This window comes from Gnatocerus cornutus, chromosome 1 (assembly GCF_029298725.1).
Source record: "Gnatocerus cornutus isolate USDA-ARS CGAHR chromosome 1, icGnaCorn1.1, whole genome shotgun sequence".
Lineage (NCBI taxonomy): Eukaryota > Metazoa > Arthropoda > Insecta > Coleoptera > Tenebrionidae > Gnatocerus > Gnatocerus cornutus.
In genome coordinates, this window is record NC_142233.1 from 16,667,512 (window position 1) to 16,690,487 (window position 22,976).

Genomic DNA, 22,976 nt, shown 5'->3' on the forward strand with positions numbered 1-22,976 from the left:
AAAGGCACAAGTCAAAATTGTCCAATTTACGGTGTCTTAATCGAAAAATTTGAATTTTTCGCTCATATCAAGAAAAAAAATCCCAAAATTTGTAATTTTTCTTCTAAAATTTTGTAATTTGCCAAATTAAATTCTCATCTAGAAAGGCACAAGTCAAAATTGTCCAATTTACGGTGTCTTAATCGAAAATTTTGAATTTTTCGCTCATATCAAAAAAAATCCTAAAATTTGTAATTTTTTTTCTAAAATTTTGTAATTTAGCAAATTAAATTCTCATCTAGAAAGGCACAAGTCAAAATTGTCCAATTTACGGTGTCTTAATCAAAAAATTTGAATTTTTCGCTCATATCAAGAAAAAAATCCTAAAATTTGTAATTTTTCTTCTAAAATTTTGTAATTTAGCAAATTAAATTCTCATCTAGAAAGGCACAAGTCAAAATTGTCCAATTTACGGTGTCTTAATCAAAAAATTTGAATTTTTCGCTCATATCAAGAAAAAAATCCTAAAATTTGTAATTTTTCTTCTAAAATTTTGTAATTTAGCAAATTAACTTCTCATCTAGAAAGGCACAAGTCAAAATTGTCCAATTTACGGTGTCTTAATCGAAAAATTTGAATTTTTCGCTCATATCAAGAAAAAAATCCTAAAATTTGTAATTTTTCTTCTAAAATTTTGTAATTTAGCAAACTAAATTCTCATCTAGAAAGGCACAAGTCAAAATTGTCCAATTTACGGTGTCTTAATCGAAAAATTTGAATTTTTCGCTCATATCAAGAAAAAAATCCTAAAATTTGTAATTTTTCTTCTAAAATTTTGTAATTTAACAAACTAAATTCTCATCTAGAAAGGCGCAAGTCCATCAATTTTCTCATCTGTTTTCTCGGGAAAATTGACCGACTTTGGGTGCTAAACGAAAATTTTAAATTTTTTGCTGATCCTAGAAAATCAAACATTCCAAAATTCGTAATTTTTGTTCTAAAATTTTGGAATTTAGCACACTAAATTCCCAATTAGTAAGAAACGAGTCTACCAAATTTCACTGTTTTATCGCTAAAATTGGTCGATTAACGGCGCATAAACGAAAATTTTGAATTTTATGCTCATCCTAGAAAATTAAAATTCTCAATATTCGTAACTTTTGTTCCAAAATTTGGGACACTAAATTTCCAATTAGGAAGGAATAAATCCACCAAATTTCATTGTTTTAGTGTTAAAATTGTCCGATTTGCGGCGCATAAACGAACATTTTGAATTTTTTGCTCATCCTAGGAAATAAAAATTCCCAAAATTTGTAATTTTTGTTAAAAAATGTTGTAATTTGGTACATTAAATCCCCAATTAAGAAGGAACATGTTTGCTAAATTTCACTGTTTTGCTGTTTAAATTGTTCGATTTACGGGTGACAATTAAAAATTTTGAAATTTTCGCTCATCTCAAGAAAACAAATTCTAAAATTTTTACTTTTTGTTTCAAAATTTTGTAATTTGGTCTACTCAATCCTCAATTAGGATGGAAGAAGTTCACCAAATTTCACTGTTTTATAGCTAAAATTGTCCGATTTTTCGGCACATAAACGAAATTTTTGAGTTTTTTGCTCATTCTGGAAAAAAAAATCCCAAAATGTGTAATTTTTGTTCAAAAATTTTGTAATTTAGTACATTGAATCCCCAATTAGGAAGGAAAAAGTCCACAAATTATCACAGTTTTATCGTTGTTCGATTTACGGCACGCAAAAGAAAATTTTGAATTTTTCATTCATCCTGGAAAATAAAAATTACTAAAATTTGTAATTTTTGTTCCAAAATTTTCTAATTTAGTATGTTAAATCCTCAATTAGGAAGAAACAAGTTCACAAATTTTCAGTTTATCGTTAAAATTGTCCGATTTACGGCACGCAAAAGAAAATTTTGAATTTTTCATTCATCCTGGAAAATAAAAATTACTGAAATTTGTAATTTTTGTTCTATTTCGTTCTATTTTGTAATTTAGCACACTAAATCCCCACTCAGGAAGGAACAAACTCACCAAATTTCACTGTTTTATCGTTAAAATTGTCCGATTTTCGGCGCATAAACGAGAATTTTGAATTTTTTGCTCATCCTATAGAAAATTAAAATTCCCAAAATTTGTAATTTTAGTTCTAAAATTTTGTAATTTGGTACACTAAATCCCCAATTAGGAAGAAATAAGTCCACCGAATTTCACTGTTTTACTGTTAAAATTCTCCGATTTACGGCGTAATATTTAAAAAAAATTGAATTTTTTGCTCATCCTAGAAAATAAAAATTACCCAAAATTTGTATTTTTTGTTCGAAAATTTTGTAATTTAGCACACTAAATCCCCACTCAGGAAGGAACAAATTCACCAAATTTCACTGTTTTATCGTTAAAATTGTCCGATTTTCGGCGCATAAACGAAAATTTTTAATTTTTTCCTCTTCCTATAGAGAATTAAAATTCCCAAAATTCATAATTTTAGTTCAAAACTTTTGTAATTTAGCACACTCAATCCCCAATTAGAAAGGAACAAGTCCAACAAATTTCACGATTTTATCGGTAAAATTGTCGGATTCACGGCCCATAAACGAAAATTTTGAAATTTTTGCTCATCCTAGGAACTAAAAATTTTTAAAATTTGTAATTTTTGTTCGAAAATTTTGTATTTTAGCACACTCGATTCCAAATTAGGAAGGAAGAAGACCACCAAATTTCACTGTTTTATCGTTAAAATTGTTTGATTTATGGCGCATAAACGAAAATTTTGAATTTTCTGCTCATCCTAGGAAATAAAAATTCCCAAAATTTGTTATTTTAGTTCAAAAATTTTGTAATTCAGTACACTAAATCCCTAATTAGGAAGGAACAAATCCACCGAATTTCGCTGTTTTATCGCTAAAATTGACCGACTTACGTCGTACAAATTTTTTAGTTTTTCGCTCATCTCAAAAAAAAATCCTGAATTTCTACTTTATGTCTTAAAATTCGTTCTTAGATTTTCCAGAAGTCGAACATTTGATTTCGTCGACTAAAACTTTACTAAAACTTAACTCGCTTACTTTTGGAGCAAACTTACGTTTATGGCTCATTTCACGCAGAATTTCGCACAGATTCCAAATCCACGTACGACCACAAATAACAGAGTTATGACCCATTAAACATTCAGAAAGTGAAATTGTGTCGATGTAGACGTATTTTCAGGGAATCGATAACTTTATTTGAACTGCATCGAATGCAGGACACGGATAAATCAATCGAGGATGGCGGAGTTGACAACAAGTTCCTTAAAAAAATCAGTCGTACCAACGCAAAAATAGAAAGTCTGAGCCTCCTGAAGCCAAAACACGAAATTCATAGATAAGCCATCGAGAGCCTTTCACTGTGTCAACTCATCGGCATCGGCCGGAAAATCTCCAGTGAAACTCCACTTACTCTAATTAAAACTACGCGTGTTTATAAATCCAGAGAAAGTAAAAGAATCATCTCTTTCGCCTCCAATTAAACTCGTCCGTTCTGTCGCATTTAATTATGGGAAGAGCACCGAATATTGGACACTTTTAAAAAAAATATATTGAAAATACTTGCCTTTAAATTGAATCAATTAAATTTTTATTTATATTGAGTTTAAAATGTTTATTTTGTCTATACGTTTAAATTACAAAAAAATACACGATTTTTATTTTATCGGCAAATATGTATTTTGTCATCAATTTGATGCTTGAAAAAGGTTTCCTAAAACTATAATTCAATAATGGGTATCAAAGATCCGAATATGGGATATCCAATAATAGGACCCAAAAATATATTGTTTTTATTTATTTATTTCAAAGGTTTAATTGTATTTTAATGAACAAGTAATTGACAATTAGTCGTAATAATTAATAAAAATTAAAAAATTAATAAAAAGGAACAAGTCCACCAAATTTCACTGTTTGATTGTTAAAAATGCCCGAGTTTTGGCGCATAAAGGAAAATTTTGAATTTTTTTTCTTATCCTAGAAAATTAGAATTCCCAAAATTTCTAATTTTTGTCCAAAAATTTTGTAATTTGGTACAGTTGATACATATCTTGAAAGGAATAAGTTCACCTAGTTTCACTGTCTTACCGTCCAAATTTTCCGATTTACAGCCTATAATAGAAAATTTTGAATTTTTGCTCATCCTACCAAATAAAAATTTCAAAATTTGTACTTTTTGGTTTAAAACTTTGTAATTTAGTACACTTAACCCGCAATCAGGAAGAAACAAGTCCATCAAATTTCACTGTTTTACCGTTAAAATTGTTCGATTTACGGCGTATAATTTGAAAATTTTGAATTTTTTGCTCATCTTCGAAAATAAAAATTTCAAAATTTTTACTTTTTGTTCAAAATTTTTGTAATTTGGTACACTAAATCTCCAGTTAGGAAGGAACAAGTCCACCAAATTTCACTGTTTGATTGTTAAAAATGGTTAAGTTTCGGCGCATAATTGAAAAATTTGAATTTTTTCCTAATCGTAGAAAATTAAAACTTCTAAAATTTTGAATTTTTGTTCGAAAATTTCTAATTTTTGTTCAAAAATTTTGCAATTTGGTACACTGAATACATATCTTGAAAGGAATAAGTTCACCAAGATTCACTGTCGAATCGTTCAAATTTTCTGATTTACAGGCTATAATAGAAAATTTTAAATTTTTTTGCTTATTCTACCAAAATAAAATTTCAAAATTTGTACTTTTTGGTTTAAAATTTTGTAATTTGGTACACTTAATACACATTTAGAAAGGAATAAGTCCACTAAATTTCACTGTTTTACTGTTAAAAATGTTTGACTTACTGCGTAAAAATACAAAATTTGTAATTTTTTGCTCATCTCAGACAAAATAAATGCTATAATTGTCAAATTTTGTTTGAAAATTTTGAAATTTTGTACACAAAAATCCCTAATTAGGAAGGAACAAGTCCACCAAATTTCACGGTTTGATTGTTAAAAATGGCCGAGTTTCGGCGCATAAACGAAAATTTTGATTTTTTCCCAAATTGTAGAAAATTAAACTTCCCAAAATTTGTAATTTTTGTTCAAAAATGTTGTAATTTGGTACACTTAATACATCTCTTGAAAGGAATAAGTTTACCAAGTTTCACTGTCTTACCGTTCAAATTTTCCGATTTACACCCTATAATAGAAAATTTTGAATTTTTCGCTCATCCTACCAAATTAAAATTTCAAAATTTGTACTTTTTGGTTTAAAATTTTGCAATTTGGTAGACTAAGTCCGCAATCAGGAAGGAACAAGTCCATCAAAAGTCACTGTTTTATCGTTAAAATTGTCCAATTTACGGGGTATATTTGAAAATTTTGAATTTCTCGCTCGTCTTCGAAAATAAAAATTTCAAAATTTTTAATTTTTGTTCAAAATTTTCGTAATTTTGTACACCAAATCTTCAGTTATATAGGAACAAGTCCACCAAATTTTACTGTTTGATTGTTAAAAATAGCTGAGTTTCGGCGCATAAACGAAAATTTTGAATTTTTTCCTTATCCTAGAAAATTAAAATTCCCTAAATTTATAATTTTTGTTCAAAAATTTTGTAATTTGATACATTTAATACATATCTTGAAAGGAATAAGTACACCAAGTTCCACTGTCTTACCATTCAAATTTTCCTATTTACAGCCTATAATAGAAAATTTTGAATTTTCGCTCATCCTACCAAATAAAAATTCCAAAATTTGTACTTTTTGGTTTAAAATTTTGTAATTAGGTACACTAAATCCGCAATCAGGAAGAAACAAGTCCACCAAATTTCACTGTTTTATCGTTAAAATTGTTCGATTTACGGGGTATAATAGAAAATTTTGATTTTTTTCGCTCGTCTTCGAAAATAGAAATGTCAAAATTTTTACTTTTTGTTCAAAATTTTCGTAATTTGGTACACTAAATCCCAATTAGGAAGGACCAAGTTAATTAAATTTCGCTGTTTTATCGTTAAAATTGACCGAATTACGGCGCATACCCAATATTCGGCCACCATCCAATATTCGGAGTTTGCGGCCCACGACCAACCTCAAATTCATCGATTTCACACGCGGTAGTCTTTCGTCTTCTCATCCTTCCTCAGTATCGATCATGCTAACTCCTCGTGTTTTATTGACGATTTTCCGCGTGTTAAAAAACCCCGTTTTTGATCGCTGGAAAACCGCCAACGCCTCAATTCCGAAACGTTGCTAATAGGTGTGTGGGCCGGCGAGGTTTTTCTTTTTTTTTATGTGCGTTCTGAAAAGGAAATGACAACGTGGAGCGATTAGGTAATATGTTAATTAACGTACGTCTGTTTGTTTATTTGCAGTATAAATAAGATCAACAGTTTGGTGGATTTCCAGTTCTGTAAGAGGCTGGAGGAGTTGTACATACGACAGAATGACATCAGGGATTTGAACGAGGTGGTTTTTCTGCAGAATTTGCCCAATTTGAAGAATCTGTGGCTGGGGGAGAATCCGTGTGCCAATGTTGATGGGTGAGTGTAGGCAACCAGTAATGCGCTGGTGTTGTAGTGGGATTTTTATGACTCGGTCTAACTACGAGTTAAAAAGTTTGATTCGAAATTTTGGATTTTTTCCTTGTTTTGGAAAATTTAAATTTTAGGGTTAATAAAATTAATAAAAATTTCAAAATGTTTGTTCTAAAATTTTATCATTTGGTACAGTAAATCCGTGTCAAGGAAGGAACAATTTCTCCAAATTTCAGGGTTTTATCGTTAAAATTGTCCGACTTACGGAGGTTAATTCAAAATTTGGAGTTTTTAGGACGTTTTCGAAAATAAAAATTCCAGGATTTTTGTTTTTTGTTCTAAAATTTTGTAATTTGGTACACTGCATACGCATCTAGAATGGAACAAGTCTGTCAAATTTCACTGTTTTACCGCCAAAATTTTACGATTTACGGCGTGTAATCAAAAATTTTGAATTTTTTGCAAATCTCAGAAAATAAAAATTCTAAAATTTGTACTTTTTGTTTTCAAATTTTGTAATTTTGTGCACTAAATACGCTTTTAGGAAGGAAAGGGTCCATTAAATTTCACTGTTTACAATTAAAATTTAGTTTAATGGAACTTTTTGAATTTTTCGCTTATCCTAAAAAAATAAAAATTACAAAATTGTTACTTTTTGCCCTAAATTGTTGTAATTTGGTATACTAAATATGTTTTTAGGAAGGAACAAGACCACCAAATTTCATTCTTTTGCTGTAAAAATTGTCCGACTTACAGCGCATAAATAAAAAAAAAGATTTTTTCGCCCATCTCAAAAAAAATTCTTAATATTTGTAATTTTTGTTTCACAATTTTGAAATTTGGTGTTCTAAATCCGCAATTTGAAAGCAATGAGTCCACTAAGTTTCACTGTTTTATCGCTAAAATTGACCAATTCACGGTGCATAATCGAGAATTTAGAATATTTTGCTCATCATCGAAAATAAAAATTCCCAAATTTTGTAATTTTTGGTCCAAAATTTTGTAATTTTGTACACTAAATCTGCAATTAAGAGGGGACAACTCTTCCAAATTTCACTGTTTTATCGTTAAAATTATCCGACTTACGGTGTCTAAATCGAAAAATTTGAATTTTTTTGCTCATTCCAGAAAACAAAAATTCTAAAATTTTTACCCTTAGTTCTACAATTTTGGAATTTGATACACTAAATCCCCAATTAGGGAGGATTAAATCCACTCGATTTCACTGTTTTATCATTAAAACTGTCCGACTTCCGGCGCATAAACGAAAATTTTGAATTTTTTACTCATCCTAGAAAATAAAAATTTCCAAAATTTGTAATTTTTGTTCAAAAATGTTGTAATTTGGTACATTAAATTCTCAATTAGGAAAGAACAAGTTTGCTAAATTTCACTGTCTTGCTGTTTAAATTGTCCGATTTACGGCGTATATTACAAAATTTTCAATTTTTCGCTCATTCTACAAAATAAAAAATTCAAAATTTGTAGTGTTTGTTCTAAAATTTTGTAATTTGATGTATTAAATACACAATCAGGAAGGAACAAATCTACTAAATTTCACTGTTTTTCTGTTAAAATGGTCCGATTTACGGCGTATAATAGAAATCTTCGAATTTTTCGCTCGTCCTAGAAAATAAAGATACCAAAATTTTTACTTTTTTTTGTAAAATTGTGTAATTTGGTGGACTAAATACGCATCTAAAAAGGAACAAGTTCACTAAATTTTACTGTTTTATCGTCAAACTTGACCGACTTACGGCGCACAATCGAAAATTTTGACTTTTTTGCTCATTTTCGAAAATAAAAGTCCAAAAGTTTAACCTTTTGTTTTAAAATTTTGTAATTTGGTAACTTAAAGTCCAATTGGGAAGGAACAAGTCCGCCAAATTTCACTTTCTTATGGTTAAAATTGTCCGATTTACGGCGTATAATAGAAAATTTTGACTTTTTTGCTCAAGCTAGAAAATAAAACTTCTCAAAATTTTTAATTTTTCTTAAAAATGTTTGCAATTTAGTACGCGAAATCCTCGATTAGGAAGGAACACATCCAGCAAATTTCACTGTTTTATCGTAGAAATTGACCGACTTACGGCGCATAAACGAAAATTTGGAATTTTTGCCCATTCTAGAAAATTAAAATTCCCAAAATTTGGAATTTTTCTTTCAACATTTTAATAATTTGGTTTACTAAATGCGCTTCTAGAAAGCAACGAGTCTACCAACTTTTGCTGTCTTATCGTTAAAATTGGCCGATTTACGGCGTATTAATAAAAATTTTTTACTTTTTCTATCATCTAAGAAAAAAGAAGATCCCAAAATTGGTCATTTTTGTTTTAAAGTTTTGTAATTTGGTACAGTAAATCCCCAATTAGGAAGGAACAAGTCCATTAAAATGCACTGTTTTATCGTTAAAATTGACCGATTTTCGGTGCATAAACGAAAATTTTGAGTTTTTTGCTCATCCTAAAAAATAAAAATTCTCAAAATTTGTAATTTTAGTTCTAAAATTTTGTAATTTAGCACACTAAATCCCCACTCAGGAAAGAACAAACTCACCAAATTTCACTGTTTTATCGTTAAAATTGTCCGATTTTCGGCGTATAAACGAAAATTTGGAATTTTTTCCTCTTCCTATAGAGAATTAAAATTCCCAAATTTCGTAATTTTAGTTCAAAACTTTTGTAATTTAGCACACTCAATCCCCAATTAGAAAGGAACAAGTCCTACAAATTTCACGATTTTATCGGTAAAATTGTCGGATTTACGGCCCATAAACGAAAATTTTGAAATTTTTTGCTCATGTCTGAAAAAAAAATCCTAAAATCTGTAATTTTTGTTTTAAAATTTCGTAATTTGGTACACTAATTACGCATCCAAAAAGGAACAAGTCCACAAAATTTCGGTATTTTGTCGTTAAAATTGTCCAATTTACAGCCTTTAATAAAAATTTTGAATTTTTCGCTCGTCCTTGAAAATAAAATTTCAAAAATTTGTTCTTTTTGTTTGAAAAGTTGTAATTTGCTCCTCGACTTCCAGCTACCGTCTCTCTGTGATAAAATCCCTGCCCCAGCTCCAGAAGCTCGACAACGTCCAGGTAACCCAAGAGGAGATCCGCGAAGCTCAACGCAAAGGCCGGACCCTCGTCCACCCGGACGACGCTCAAGAAAGCGAGGAAGACTTCGTCCCCCAACAGCCCCGATACCAAGACTTCTCCGAGTCGGAATACAGCCCCATTCAGCGGAGCCCCCCGAGACAAGAAGTGAGTCTTTTTCACCTTTCCCCCCATCCACGTTCAGTGTGCATTAACCAAATTAACAATCATTTAATCAGCCCGACTATGAAATCGAAGAAAGCGAAGATTTGTACCCGCGCGATGAAGCGTCTGAAGAAAGCAAAGACTTCTCGCCGCCAAGACAGGTATTGAATCATCTTAATTAACACTTGACACGTTTCACACAGATCGAGGGAGGTTCTGACTGGAGATGATCGTGTTTTGTTTTTTGTTTAGCCGAGTCCGCCTCGTCGCGCCGAGCCCGCCCGAAAGAGCTACTCGCCCGAGCCGACGTATGCCGAGAAGCGCCGAAACAGCTACGAGCGGGAGTCCCCGAAGCAGCAGCCGCAGCAATATTACGACGTAAGGGTTTGACCACGCCCCCTTTGAATTAACCGACTAATCGTGTAATCCCATTAGCAACGGTGCCCGCCCACTGACCACCCCTTCGACGATAACACCCACTGTGATAATAATTATAGGGAAGTTAAGATCGTTAACAGCCAATCAGCTAATTGCATCAAGGTGCGTTTGCATGGAGCCGCGCCCTTTTCGTTAGTTAGTTAGTTATGGGGGTGTTTTGATTGGGTGTCTTTTGTAGGAGTATACGAATGGGGACCGGTACATGCACGCCCAGCCGCAGTACAAGAGCGAGGGGGGCGACGTCTCCTCGACCCACAGCCACGACAGGAGGGAGAGGTACACGTGCCCAGCGGCCCACAACAGGCCCCCGTTTGCCCGGAGGCCCGTTACCAGAGTAAGACCTTCGACCTCTTCAGCAACCTTCATGTCTAATCTTGCGGAATGAATGAATGAAAGTTTATTAGCATTTTTTGTGATTTTTCAAGCTCAATATCTCCGAAACTATAAAAGATAGAAAATTTTGGTTTTGATCATCGTTTTTACCGCCGTTCGAAAAAAAATCCAAAAATTTTAAGACCAAAGGTAGAGCTACCTAATTTTGAATTTTTCGTTCATCCTGAAAAATAAAAATTCCCAAAATTTGTAATTTTTGTTCCAAAATTTTGTAATTTAATATATTGAATCCTCAATTAGGAAGGAACAAGTCCACAAAATTTCACTGTTTTATCGTTAAAATTGTCCGAGTTACGGCACGCAAAAGAAAATTTTGAATTTTTCGTTCATCCTGAAAAATAAAAATTCCCAAAATTTGTAATTTTTGTTCCAAAATTTTGTAATTTAGTATATTGAATCCTCAATTAGGAAGGACAAGTTCACAAAAATTTCACTGTTTTATCGTTAAAATTGTCCGATTTACGGCGCATAAACGAAAATTTAGAATTTTTGCTCATCCTAGAAAATTAAAATTCCAAAATTTTTTAATTTTTGTTCCAAAATTTTGTAATTTGGTACATTAATTCTCCAGTTAGGAAGGAACAAGTCCACTAAATTTCACTGTTTTATCCCATAAATTGACAAACATAGAGCGCATAAACGAAAATTTGAATTTTTCGTTCACCCTGGAAAATAAAAATTCCCAAAATTTGTAATTTTTGTTCCAAAATTTTGTAATTTAGTATATTGAAAACCCAATTAAGAAGGAACAAGTCCACAAAATTTCACTCTTTTAGCGTTAAAATTGTCCGATTTACGGCACGCAAAAGAAAATTTTGAATTTTTTGTTCATCCTGGAAAATAAAAGTTCCAAAAATTTGTAATTTTTGTTCCAAAATTTTGTAATTTAGTATATTGAATCCTTAATTAGGAAGGAACAAGTTTACAAAATTTCACTGTTGTATCGTTAAAATTGTCCGATTTACGGCACGCAAAAGAAAATTTAAAATATTTGGTCATCCTAGAAAATTAAAATTCCTAAAATTTGTAATTTTTCTAACAAAGTTTTGAATTTAGTACACTAAGTCCCTAAAGGGGTCACTAAAGTTCCTAAAAAGAAGAAGTTCACCAAATTTCACTACTTTATCGTTAAAATTGTCCGATTTACGGCGCATAAACGAAAATTTTGATTTTTTTGCTCATCCTAGAAAATTTAACTTCCCAAAATTTGTATTTTTTTTCCAAAATTTTGTAATTTGGTAGACTAATTCTCCAGTTAGGAAGGAACAAGTCCACTAAATTTCACTGTTTTATCCCTAAAATTGACAAACATACAGCGCATAAACGATAATTTGAATTTTTTGTTCATCCTGGAATATAAAAATTCTCAAAATTTGTAATTTTTGTTTCAAAATTTTGTAATTTAGTATATTGAATTCCCAATTAGGAGGGAACAAGTCCACAAAATTTCACTGTTTTACTGTATAAATAAAAAAAAAAGATTTTTTGCTCATCTCAGAAAAAATTTTCTCAATATTTGTAATTTTTGCTTCAAAATTTTGAAATCTGGTGTTCTAAATCCGCAATTTGAAAGGAATAAGTCCACTAAATTTCACTGTTTTATCGCTAAAATTGATAAATTCACGGTGCATAAAAGAGAATTTTGAATATTTTGCTCATCATCGAAAAATAAAAATTCCCAAAATTTGTAATCTTAGTTCAAAAATTTTATAATTTAGTACACTAAATCCCCAATTAGGAAGGAACAAGTTCAACAAATTTCACGGTTTTACTGTTAAAATTGTCTGACTTTCGGCGTATTATTAAAAAAAATTGAATTTTTCATTTTATCTAGAAAATAAAAATTCCTAAAAGTTGTAATTTTTCTTAAAAAAAAATGTAATTTGGTAGACTAAATCCGCAGTTAAAAAGGAACAATTCCACCAAATTTAAGAGTTTTATCGTTAAAATTGTCCGATTTACGGCGCATAAACGAAAATTTTGAACTTTTTGCTCATCCTAGAAAATAAAAATTCCCAAAATTTGTAATATTTGTTTCAAAATTTTGTAATTTAGTACACTAAATCCCCAATTAGGAAGGAACAAGTTCAACAAATTTCACGGTTTTACTGTTAAAATTGTCTGACTTACGGCGTATGATTAAAAAAAAATTGAATTTTTCATTTTATCTAGAAAATAAAAATTCCTAAAAGTTGTAATTTTTCTTAAAAAAAATGTAATTTGGTATACTAAATCCGCAGTTAAAAAGGAACAATTCCACCAAATTTAAGAGTTTTATCGTTAAAATTGTCCGATTTACGGCGCATAAACGAAAATTTTGAATTTTTTGCTCATCCTAGAAAATAAAAATTCCCAAAATTTGTAATATTTGTGTCAAAATTTTGTAATTTAGTACACTAAATCCCCAATTAGGAAGGAACAAGTTCAACAAATTTCACGGTTTTACTGTTAAAATTGTCTGACTTACGGCGTATTATTAAAAAAAATTGAATTTTTCATTTTATCTAGAAAATAAAAATTCCTAAAAGTTGTAATTTTTCTTTAAAAAAATTGTAATTTGGTATACTAAATCCGCAGTTAAAAAGGAACAATTCCACCAAGTTTCATTGTTTTATAGTAAAAATTTTGAATTTTTTGCTCAATCTAGAAAATAAAAATTCACAATATTTGTAATTTTTCTTTAAAAATTTTGTAATTTAGTATACTAAATTCGCAGTTAAAAAGGAACAATTCCACCAAGTTTCAGAGTTTTATCGTTAAAATTGTCCGATTTACGGCGCATAAACGAAAATTTTGAACTTTTTGCTCATCCTAGAAAATAAAAATTCCCAAAATTTGTAATATTTGTTTCAAAATTTTGTAATTTAGTACACTAAATCCCCAATTAGGAAGGAACAAGTTCAACAAATTTCACGGTTTTACTGTTAAAATTGTCTGACTTACGACGTATTATTAAAAAAAATTGAATTTTTCATTTTATCTAGAAAAAAAAAATCCTAAAAGTTGTAATTTTTCTTTAAAAAAAATGTAATTTGGTATACTAAATCCGCAGTTAAAAAGGAACAATTCCACCAAGTTTCATTGTTTTATAGTTAAAATTTTGAATTTTTTGCTCAATCTAGAAAATAAAAATTCACAATATTTGTAATTTTTCTTTAAAAATTTTGTAATTTAGTATACTAAATTCGCAGTTAAAAAGGAACAATTCCACCAAGTTTCAGAGTTTTATCGTTAAAATTGTCCGATTTACGGCGCATAAACGAAAATTTTGAACTTTTTGCTCATCCTAGAAAATAAAAATTCCCAAAATTTGTAATATTTGTGTCAAAATTTTGTAATTTAGTACACTAAATCCCCAATTAGGAAGGAACAAGTTCAACAAATTTCACGGTTTTACTGTTAAAATTGCCTGACTTACGGCGTATTATTAAAAAAAATTGAATTTTTCATTTTATCTAGAAAAAAAAAATCCTAAAAGTTGTAATTTTTCTTAAAAAAAAATGTAATTTGGTATACTAAATCCGCAGTTAAAAAGGAACAATTCCACCAAGTTTCATTGTTTTATAGTTAAAATTTTGAATTTTTTGCTCAATCTAGAAAATAAAAATTCACAATATTTGTAATTTTTCTTTAAAAATTTTGTAATTTAGTATACTAAATTCGCAGTTAAAAAGGAACAATTCCACCAAGTTTCAGAGTTTTATCGTTAAAATTGTCCGATTTACGGCGCATAAACGAAAATTTTGAACTTTTTGCTCATCCTAGAAAATAAAAATTCCCAAAATTTGTAATATTTGTTTCAAAATTTTGTAATTTAGTACACTAAATCCCCAATTAGGAAGGAACAAGTTCAACAAATTTCACGGTTTTACTGTTAAAATTGTCTGACTTACGACGTATTATTAAAAAAAATTGAATTTTTCATTTTATCTAGAAAAAAAAAATCCTAAAAGTTGTAATTTTTCTTTAAAAAAAATGTAATTTGGTATACTAAATCCGCAGTTAAAAAGGAACAATTCCACCAAGTTTCATTGTTTTATAGTTAAAATTTTGAATTTTTTGCTCAATCTAAAAAATAAAAATTCACAATATTTGTAATTTTTCTTTAAAAATTTTGTAGTTTAGTATACGAAATTCGCAGTTAAAAAGGAACAATTCCACCAAATTTCAGAGTTTTATCGTTAAAATTGTCCGATTTACGGCGCATAAACGAAAATTTTGAACTTTTTGCTCATCCTAGAAAATAAAAATTCCCAAAATTTGTAATATTTGTTTCAAAATTTTGTAATTTAGTACACTAAATCCCCAATTAGGAAGGAACAAGTTCAACAAATTTCACGGTTTTACTGTTAAAATTGCCTGACTTACGGCGTATTATTAAAAAAAATTGAATTTTTCATTTTATCTAGAAAAAAAAAATCCTAAAAGTTGTAATTTTTCTTTAAAAAAATTGTAATTTGGTATACTAAATCCGCAGTTAAAAAGGAACAATTCCACCAAGTTTCATTGTTTTATTGTTAAAATTGTCCGATTTACGGCGCATAAATGAAAATTCCTAGAATTTAATTCCTCTGGTTACAAAACGACCAGTGCTACCACCCCAAAAATAAACCACCACACCAACTTAAACTCCTTTATTCATCTCCTTCAATTTTACTGAAATTTAAGAAAATTTTAGTGGGCACATTAAATCAAGTGCCTTTATGATCCAACCAGTAAATTCATCTTCTAATTTATTTATTATTCCACTGAAATTTATCAATTAACGAGTTTTGAAACGTTTCTTTATCATAGAACTCCAACATCCTGTCGGCGGTCCTCCGGCTCGTCAAAGAACTGGACTACCCGAGTCTGGAAGTCGTCGAGATGGAGGTGAGGTCGCGCATGGACGAGCTGGACGAATGACACAAGGAAAGCTCGTCGACGCAAGACGACGCGGCGCAAGAAACCACCGACTAACTCCAGAATACTCAACATGGACAATATGACTTAACTTTAGTATTTACTTGGCGTACTTAACACTTACTGTGATAACGCACTAAGTGTTCTTTTTACACAAAGCCGGCCATGACTCCCGTGGGGAAAGTCACAGCCAGCTTGATCACTTCATGACCAGGACACAATCCAAGGCAGCTATGAACATACTTAAGTCTGACTTTTCTCAACACAGCTTACTGTATATAAACTGCCAGCGACACAAGTTTTTTGATAATTTTTTAAGAAATTTAAGAGTTTGACATCTCAAATAGTTTATAGATGTTTCTTAGATGTATTTTTGCGAGAGTGAGTTATGAAGTTGTGGGAAGTGTTTTTACACTTGTTGTTGGCAAGAGTTAATCGTTTCATTCCCTCCGTTTAGACTGCTATTTGTTATTGTTTAATGTTATATTTTATACTGTTAATCTAGTCTTTAATTGTATAACCTCTTCATTTTGCTATTTATAACTTTGAGTATGTGCAATTACGTTAAATTGTAAAGAATTTCAAATTAAACGAACTACTACTTATGGGGGATTTTTTTTGAGGGCGCCAAATTTGAAATGCTGCTGTTTGATTGGTGGAAACTTTGATGGTGTTTCTGCAGCCACCTATCAACACATTTTGACGTGCATCCAAAGCCCACTGAGATTTATTTGCAATTTTTCTTCTCATTTTGAAACTTAATACAGAGCAGGTTTGCCAACTTTCATCAAATTACCGTTTCAAACGTTTAATCGAAAATTAAATTTCAAAATTTTTATTTTTCGTGCTATACTTTTGTAATTTGGCACACTAAATACTCATATAGGAAGGAACAAGTCCACCAACTTTGACTGTTTAATCGTTAAAATTGTCCGACTTACGGCGTATTAATAAAAAAAAATTGACTTTTTCGCTTATCTTAGAAAAAAATCCTAAAATTTATAGTTTTTGTTTCAAAATTTTGTAATTTGGTACACTAAATCCCCAATCAGGAAGGAACAAGTCCACTAAATTGCACTGTTTTATCGTTAAAATTGACTGATTTACGGTGCATAAACGAAAATTTTGAGTTTTTTGCTCATCCTAAAAAATAAAAATTCACAAAATTTGTAATTTTAGTTCTAAAGTTTTGTAATTTAGTACACTAAATCCCTAAAAAAAAAGGAACAAGTTTACCAAATTTCATTGTTTTATCACTAAAATTGTCTGATTTACGGCGCAAAAACAAAAATTTTCTGCTCATTCTGGAAAATAAAAATTCAAAAATTTTCCAATTTTTGTTCGAAAATGCAATTTAGTACAATGAATTCCAAATTAGGAAGGTACAAGTCTACCAAATTTCACTGTTTTATCATTGAAATTGTCCGATTTACGGCACATAAAATTTTTTTTAATTTTTTGCTTATTTTAGAAAATTAGTATTCCCAAAATTTGTACTTTTTGTTCAAAAATTTTGTAATTTGGTACACTAAATCCCCAATTAGGAAGGAACAAGTTTTACTGTTAAGATTGTCCGGCTTACGGCGTCTAAATCGAAAATTTTGAATTTTTTGCTCATTCCAGAAAATTACAAAATTTTTACCTTTAGTTCCAAAATTTTGCAATTTGATTCACTAAATCCGCAATTCGAAAGACACAAGTCCACCAAATTTTATTGTTTTATCGTAAAAATTGTACGACTTACAGGTGATAATTGAAAATTTTGAAATTTTCGCTCAACTCAAGAAAACAAATTCTAAAATTGTTAATTTTTGTTTCAAAATTTTGTAATTTAGCACATTGAATCCTCAATTAGGAAGGAACAAGTCCGCCAAATTTCACAGTTTTATTGTTAAAATTGCCCTATTTACGGCGCATAAACAAAAATTTTGAGTTTTTGCTCATCCTAGAAAATAAAAATTCTCAAAATGTGTAATTATCTCTGGAACCACAGATGTTTAGTGATAGATTGGCAACATGTCCGTTACAACGAATTTCTATGCTTTCACAGTTGTTTGTTTATTTAAGATTGGAATCTTGGGGAATTAAGTTTGAAACGGTTGGCATCATTGTCTTTCTAGAAATTGACATTTGGTTATTTGACAAAATTTTATGTGAGTTTAGTTTACATTAAGGTCACTAAATCAAAGTTTCTGTTTTATAAAACATTTTGGTGGTTCAGACGCCCCTTTTACTCAAGGTTCCTAAATTATTAAGCAGGTTTGCTCGTTACAAAGGCTGAAACTCCACCCTCTTTTGGTTGCTAGGGACGTGCGACCATAAATGACGTCACAAGAAAGTTTTGTCAATTGTTTTGCGATGTAAAAACATTGTTGATCGCCATTGTTATTTAACAAAGTTCTTGTAGAAACATCAGAGTGTTAAGTATTGCTGTTTTAAATAATAATAGCAATGAAAAAAATCAATCGGAATTTAAAAGAGCTTTCCGATGACGTATTCGCGCCAGTTTGAGAGGCCTGCTTCTATTGGCTCAAAACTTCAGTAACCTTGGCACGCGACGCTGTTTCAGTCGATAATACAGTTTCCATTTAACTTGTCAGTTGACATTGGCGGTTGGAGTGCGTTATTTTTCTTTAGTGTTCGCATATTTGACCTTACTGGGTAAGTAAAATGTCTTGATGTTTATTAAATGTTATAAGTAAAATATAATTCATCTGAAATTCTGTTCATTTTCAACGCTTGTGTCTAAAATTAAAGTAAATCAAATAACTGAATCCTGACCAACGAACGTGGTACATTGTTATTACCATTTTTCAGTGTGATAAAAGAAAAACATTGCTTTCACGTCCAAAACATGGTAGTAATTAATAACTAGAATAATTGTATTTATTATACTATTGCTGGGAAGTTGTAACACGTGTTGTACTTAACCTAAAACTAGGTACAGGTAGGCAATTATCTGAATTTGTGTTTTTGTAAAGGTTTTTAAATATCGCAGAGGAAATATCTGCCTAAAGCTGACTCGTACTGTAAGTTATTTCCATTCTTAGTTTGCTAGTTTCATGATCGAGAAAAGTTGTCCAAATCAAACAATACTTGACTTTCCGTTTAATTTACAATTTTTGAGTTTCTTCATTTATTGCTCTCATTTTTTAGTTTGTCTTTCAAGCTCAACTAATGCCAGTAGGTATTTTTTATTTTATAATAAATCACTACGTGAAATAGGTTCAGCCGCGAACAACAAAATCTTAGACGTCATTTTTCTGGCGTTTCAAAAATTTTAGTGTAGTCTGTACATTACTGTCATTGTCATTACTGACATTTAAAACACCAAAGTATTGACAAGTTGTAATTAAAAATTATCATGAATGAAGTATTTAAAGTCGATAAAATTAGAATAATCTCTTTAGAACAGAGCGGTATAATTTACATTCAGGTTCTTGCAATATTGGAAATTCAGTGTATTTAGAAATTAAAAAATTAAAACTGTGAAAATTGACAATGCAAAAATTAAGGTTAGTAATTCTAAGTGGGGTTTTACACCATGCGACAGTGAAATGACATTCACGTCTTAAGATTTTTTCTCCCCGGCTGTACATACGAACGTTATAATTATAACAATTACCTAATAATTTAACTGAAATTACGTTTGTCTTAGAATCAAATTTAAATAATTAAAATTCTTTTTTTCTGGCTTTTTGTTCAGCAAAAGTGTTAATTACGTCATCGAAGTTCAAATTCCGGGCCATGGAATGTTGGATGGACAAAACAGCTAAGCTGCTTAACCTTTCCTGTCCCACTTCTTATTAGATAAGTTTTTGTCAATTTCAATTTTGAAAATGATCGCTCGGCACTAGCCGTAGTTAGAGGGATGGTAATCAAGAGCAGAAATGCAGTGCAGACTTCAGAAAAGCTTGAAGACATAAAATGATTCTTGATAATTAATAAGTCAGCGAGTTCTCCTCTAGAAGATGTCGAAAAGCGGATCGAAAACTAAGAATTTCCTTTGCAAACGAAATCGATATTAACTTTTTTCTACAAATTGACAAATACTAAAGCTTTTTCTAACAAATCGTTATCATTTAAATTTTGCAAAGTGACAGGTTGCAGGATACTGAAATTAGAAACATCTTAAATTGTGAGCAGCACAATGAACATACATCGCATATCTCTTAGGAGTTTTTGAACTCCGCCATAAGTGCTTTTCATGTTATTAGCTCATGTTATTTACGAAATATGATTACTAAAAATAGGAGATTTATAGGAACACACGCAATTACAGGGTAAAACATGAGATTTCAAGCAATCTTTCCAAAACGGTTTAGTTCCACTATTATTATGTGTTTTATTATTACATACATATATTAATAATCCAATAAAATCGCAATAGCGCCTATTAATGTTTATTAATTTATTTCTTCATTACTAATACTTCTATTATAGACATGGATGAGAGAGACAAGAAAAGAAGAAGAATAATGAATACGGAGGGTGAATCTGTCAACCGGGATCATGACAAAGAAAAAACTGATGGCGCCCAAATTGTAACTACCGATAATAGACCACCAGAGGTAATAACGAATTGATTGATCAAGATAATTAGGGCAATGTAGTTTTTTGTTTTTGTTTTACATGCGCTTTGATTCGTTTTGCTGATTTATTGTTTTTCATGCATATGTAAGTAAGTGTGGTTTATTGCTCGTTAAATTAATGTTTTTTTTTATTTTCTTTACAGGAATTGCACATACCAGATTCATTAAAAGCATCAGATGTCGCCGACTTAACTACAGAGGACTTTAACGTCGTCAGAACAAAACTCACCTTTGTAGATAAGAGCGAGGGCATAAAACGTTTATTTGAACTTCCAGGATCTGGGGTCCAGATAACAGCCCCGAGGGGCTTTGGAAAATCTACATTTATGAATATGCTCGAGGTATTTTTGATGATAATAGTGGATAAAGATGGAAGGCCAATTTCAAATCCAGAGAGTTCTGATAATTACAAGATGTTTATGGAATTAAAGCTGGGTCAAAAGCATGGTCGATTTGTTAAGCAACATTGCGGTCAATATCCTGTGATTTCGTTGAGTCTTAAATGTGTGGAAGGTAAAACAGAAACAGATGTTTTAGACTCCCTAAGGGATGCTATTAGTGAGACATTCAAAAAGCATCTGTATCTGCTTGAAACAGCTCCTGACGGTTCTAAGAGCTTCAAAAATAAGAAAATACTGGGCATCCAGACATTTTTGAAATATTGTGATCGTAATAGGTTGGAGCAACTCACTGAAAGTAATGTAATAATAGCTTTGGAATTCTTGTCTGAAATTTTGTACGCTCACTTTAACAAGAAAGTTGTTATACTTGTAGACGATGCCGACCCGCCCATTATGAAAGCTATTACAGACAAGGTGGGAAATGAGACCCTGAAATTCCTCATGCGTCTTCTTATGAGTATGTTGTCAGCAGGCTTGAAGGGGAACCGGTTTCTGGAACGTTCATTAGTTAGTTCTTGTGTTCTCTTTTCAGGCAAATATTCCTTTGAGATAAACAATCAATATCATGCTCTGTTCCTCCAAAGAAAACCTATTTCTGAAATATATGGATTCACAGAACAAGAAGTACAAAATCTGTTGGAGAATCCTGCATTGCAAGCAGTGAATGATTTTGATGGTGTTAAAAAGTGGTATAATGGATACCAAGCGTTAAATAAAGATGGGGCAACGATTTACAGTAGCTGGTCTGTTCTAAACTATTTGAGCAAGAGTTTTGAACAAGGAAATAAAATGTTTGACACTTATTGGCCTAACTCAGGCTTACTGGATATTTTAGAAAAATTGCTTGTGCATGATGAGATATATAAGAGAATCAACGAACTTATTAATGGCGAGAATTCTATAATAGTGGCAGCTGAGGCAGACGTTGATAATATATTGGAGTTGAAAAATACGATTTCTTTTCCATCTACAGAGTTGAATCAGAAACAATTGGATTTCTTCTTGCAGCTACTGTGGGATGAGGGTTTGTTGAATGCAGTTGAGAAGTATAGGAATACTGTAGTACTAAAGATCCCAAACTTTGCGATTAAGACGGAAATCCAACGTAAATGTTACACTCAGTCGCTTTTTGAAACCAAATATAAGCTCAAACCTGAGAATATAGAGAGATACATAGAAGCACTGAATCGACTGCTACTAACAAATAGTAATGAACAAGCAAATAAGAATGAAGAAAAAGGTGAAATAGAGGAATCTGGGGAAGGGGCAACTGAAAAATGTGAAGAAGCAATACGCAACCTTGTTAATGCGGTTTCACTTCTTTTCTCAGGTGATGCGGTAATTCCATTTGATGAATCAGAGTTACATCACATCCTGTTTTTTTTAACATATAATAACGAGCTTTTCACAACACAGTCTAGTAGGGCAGTTGTGAAAGTATCAGAAGAGTTGCGAGATACCGACGAACTGAAGAAGTTTTATCCACGCGAGGCCAAGACAGGTTCTCAAAGTAAGGGAAAAGAGAAACGTGGAAGAAAAAACGAGTGTGACATATGTGTGACTCGTGGAACAGGTGGACTCATATTGGAATTAAAATTTGTCAAGGAGGATAAAGCAAAGGAAAATTCAAGAGCTGCGCTTGAACAAATTATTGAAAAAAATTATTATAAGATTTTTGACAAAGACGAGTATAAATATGTTAGAACCAAAATCTATGTTGGGTTGTGTTTAAAAAAAAACTTGGATGTGGCAGCGCATTACTTAGTCGACAATATTGATATAAACAAAGCAAAAATTCTATGTGGCAACAAATAAGTTTTCTTTAGATATTTTCTTTTTTTTTTGTTTATTAGGTGTATGTATTTTCATTTCAGTTAGTTGATAAAATAATCTAAGAATCATTGTATTAATAATAAAATATTTTGGTAAAAAGTTTGAAATAAAATGTCACAAAATCAACTTTTCACACAATAATGACCTGTTATTCTGTCAATTGGCCAAAGGGCTATGAGTCGAAGACATACCAATAAACGGTGTAAGCTGTCGTTAAAGAGGAGATGCTATAAGAATAGATTGACTCTGTAAATATTGGGGTGTTGAAAATCGAGGGTTGAATGGTAATGAAAAATATAGGAATATTCATCAATGAATCTCGACTAAGGTATGTATATTCTTTTATGGGGTAAAGGAAAACTCACTATTTTGAAGATGCTTATTAAGTGTACTAAATTATATAAGAATTAAAATTACAAGAAGAAATAAAATTTTTTTAATCTTTCATATTCAGGACTAACTTAAAATCAAAATTTGTCTATTAAATTTCGTAACTTTGACCGTTTTAAAATTAGAACATTGAAATTTGGAAGGTTCATCATTTTGAAGAAGTGTATGAAATTATAGAATTTTAGATCAAGAAATAAAAATTTTAAAATTTTTCATATGCAGGACTAACTCAAAATTAAAATTTGTCTATAAAATTTCGTAACTTCAGCAGTTTTAAAG

At 30.9% G+C, this 22,976-nt stretch overlaps 2 protein-coding genes across 4 annotated transcripts in view; both read left to right on the forward strand.

Moving 5' to 3' along the window:
* The window catches only part of LOC148180577 (uncharacterized), a 29,144-nt gene extending 13,572 nt beyond the window's left edge, over positions 1-15,572 (forward strand). Inside the window, exons 3-9 of one of the 3 annotated variants that reach the window (XM_088043848.1) lie at positions 6,331-6,498; positions 9,529-9,751; positions 9,823-9,909; positions 10,001-10,126; positions 10,184-10,288; positions 10,365-10,520; positions 15,374-15,572. In XM_088043848.1, the coding sequence (XP_087899974.1) occupies positions 6,331-6,498; positions 9,529-9,751; positions 9,823-9,909; positions 10,001-10,126; positions 10,184-10,288; positions 10,365-10,520; positions 15,374-15,484 (976 nt within the window). In that variant the 3' untranslated portion in view covers positions 15,485-15,572. The remainder of the gene's footprint in view (positions 1-6,330; positions 6,499-9,528; positions 9,752-9,822; positions 9,910-10,000; positions 10,127-10,183; positions 10,289-10,364; positions 10,521-15,373) is intronic. The other 2 variants (XM_088043861.1, XM_088043856.1) reach the window with 2 other exon arrangements.
* A 2,477-nt stretch (positions 15,573-18,049) lies between these two features.
* Positions 18,050-22,433, forward strand: LOC148180578 (uncharacterized). Its single transcript, XM_088045702.1, has 3 exons — positions 18,050-18,142; positions 19,925-20,052; positions 20,217-22,433. Exons 2-3 carry the CDS (start codon positions 19,927-19,929, stop codon positions 22,287-22,289), a joined length of 2,199 nt encoding a protein of 732 aa, XP_087901828.1. The 5' UTR covers positions 18,050-18,142; positions 19,925-19,926; the 3' UTR covers positions 22,290-22,433.
* The last annotated feature ends 543 nt before the right edge of the window (positions 22,434-22,976 follow it).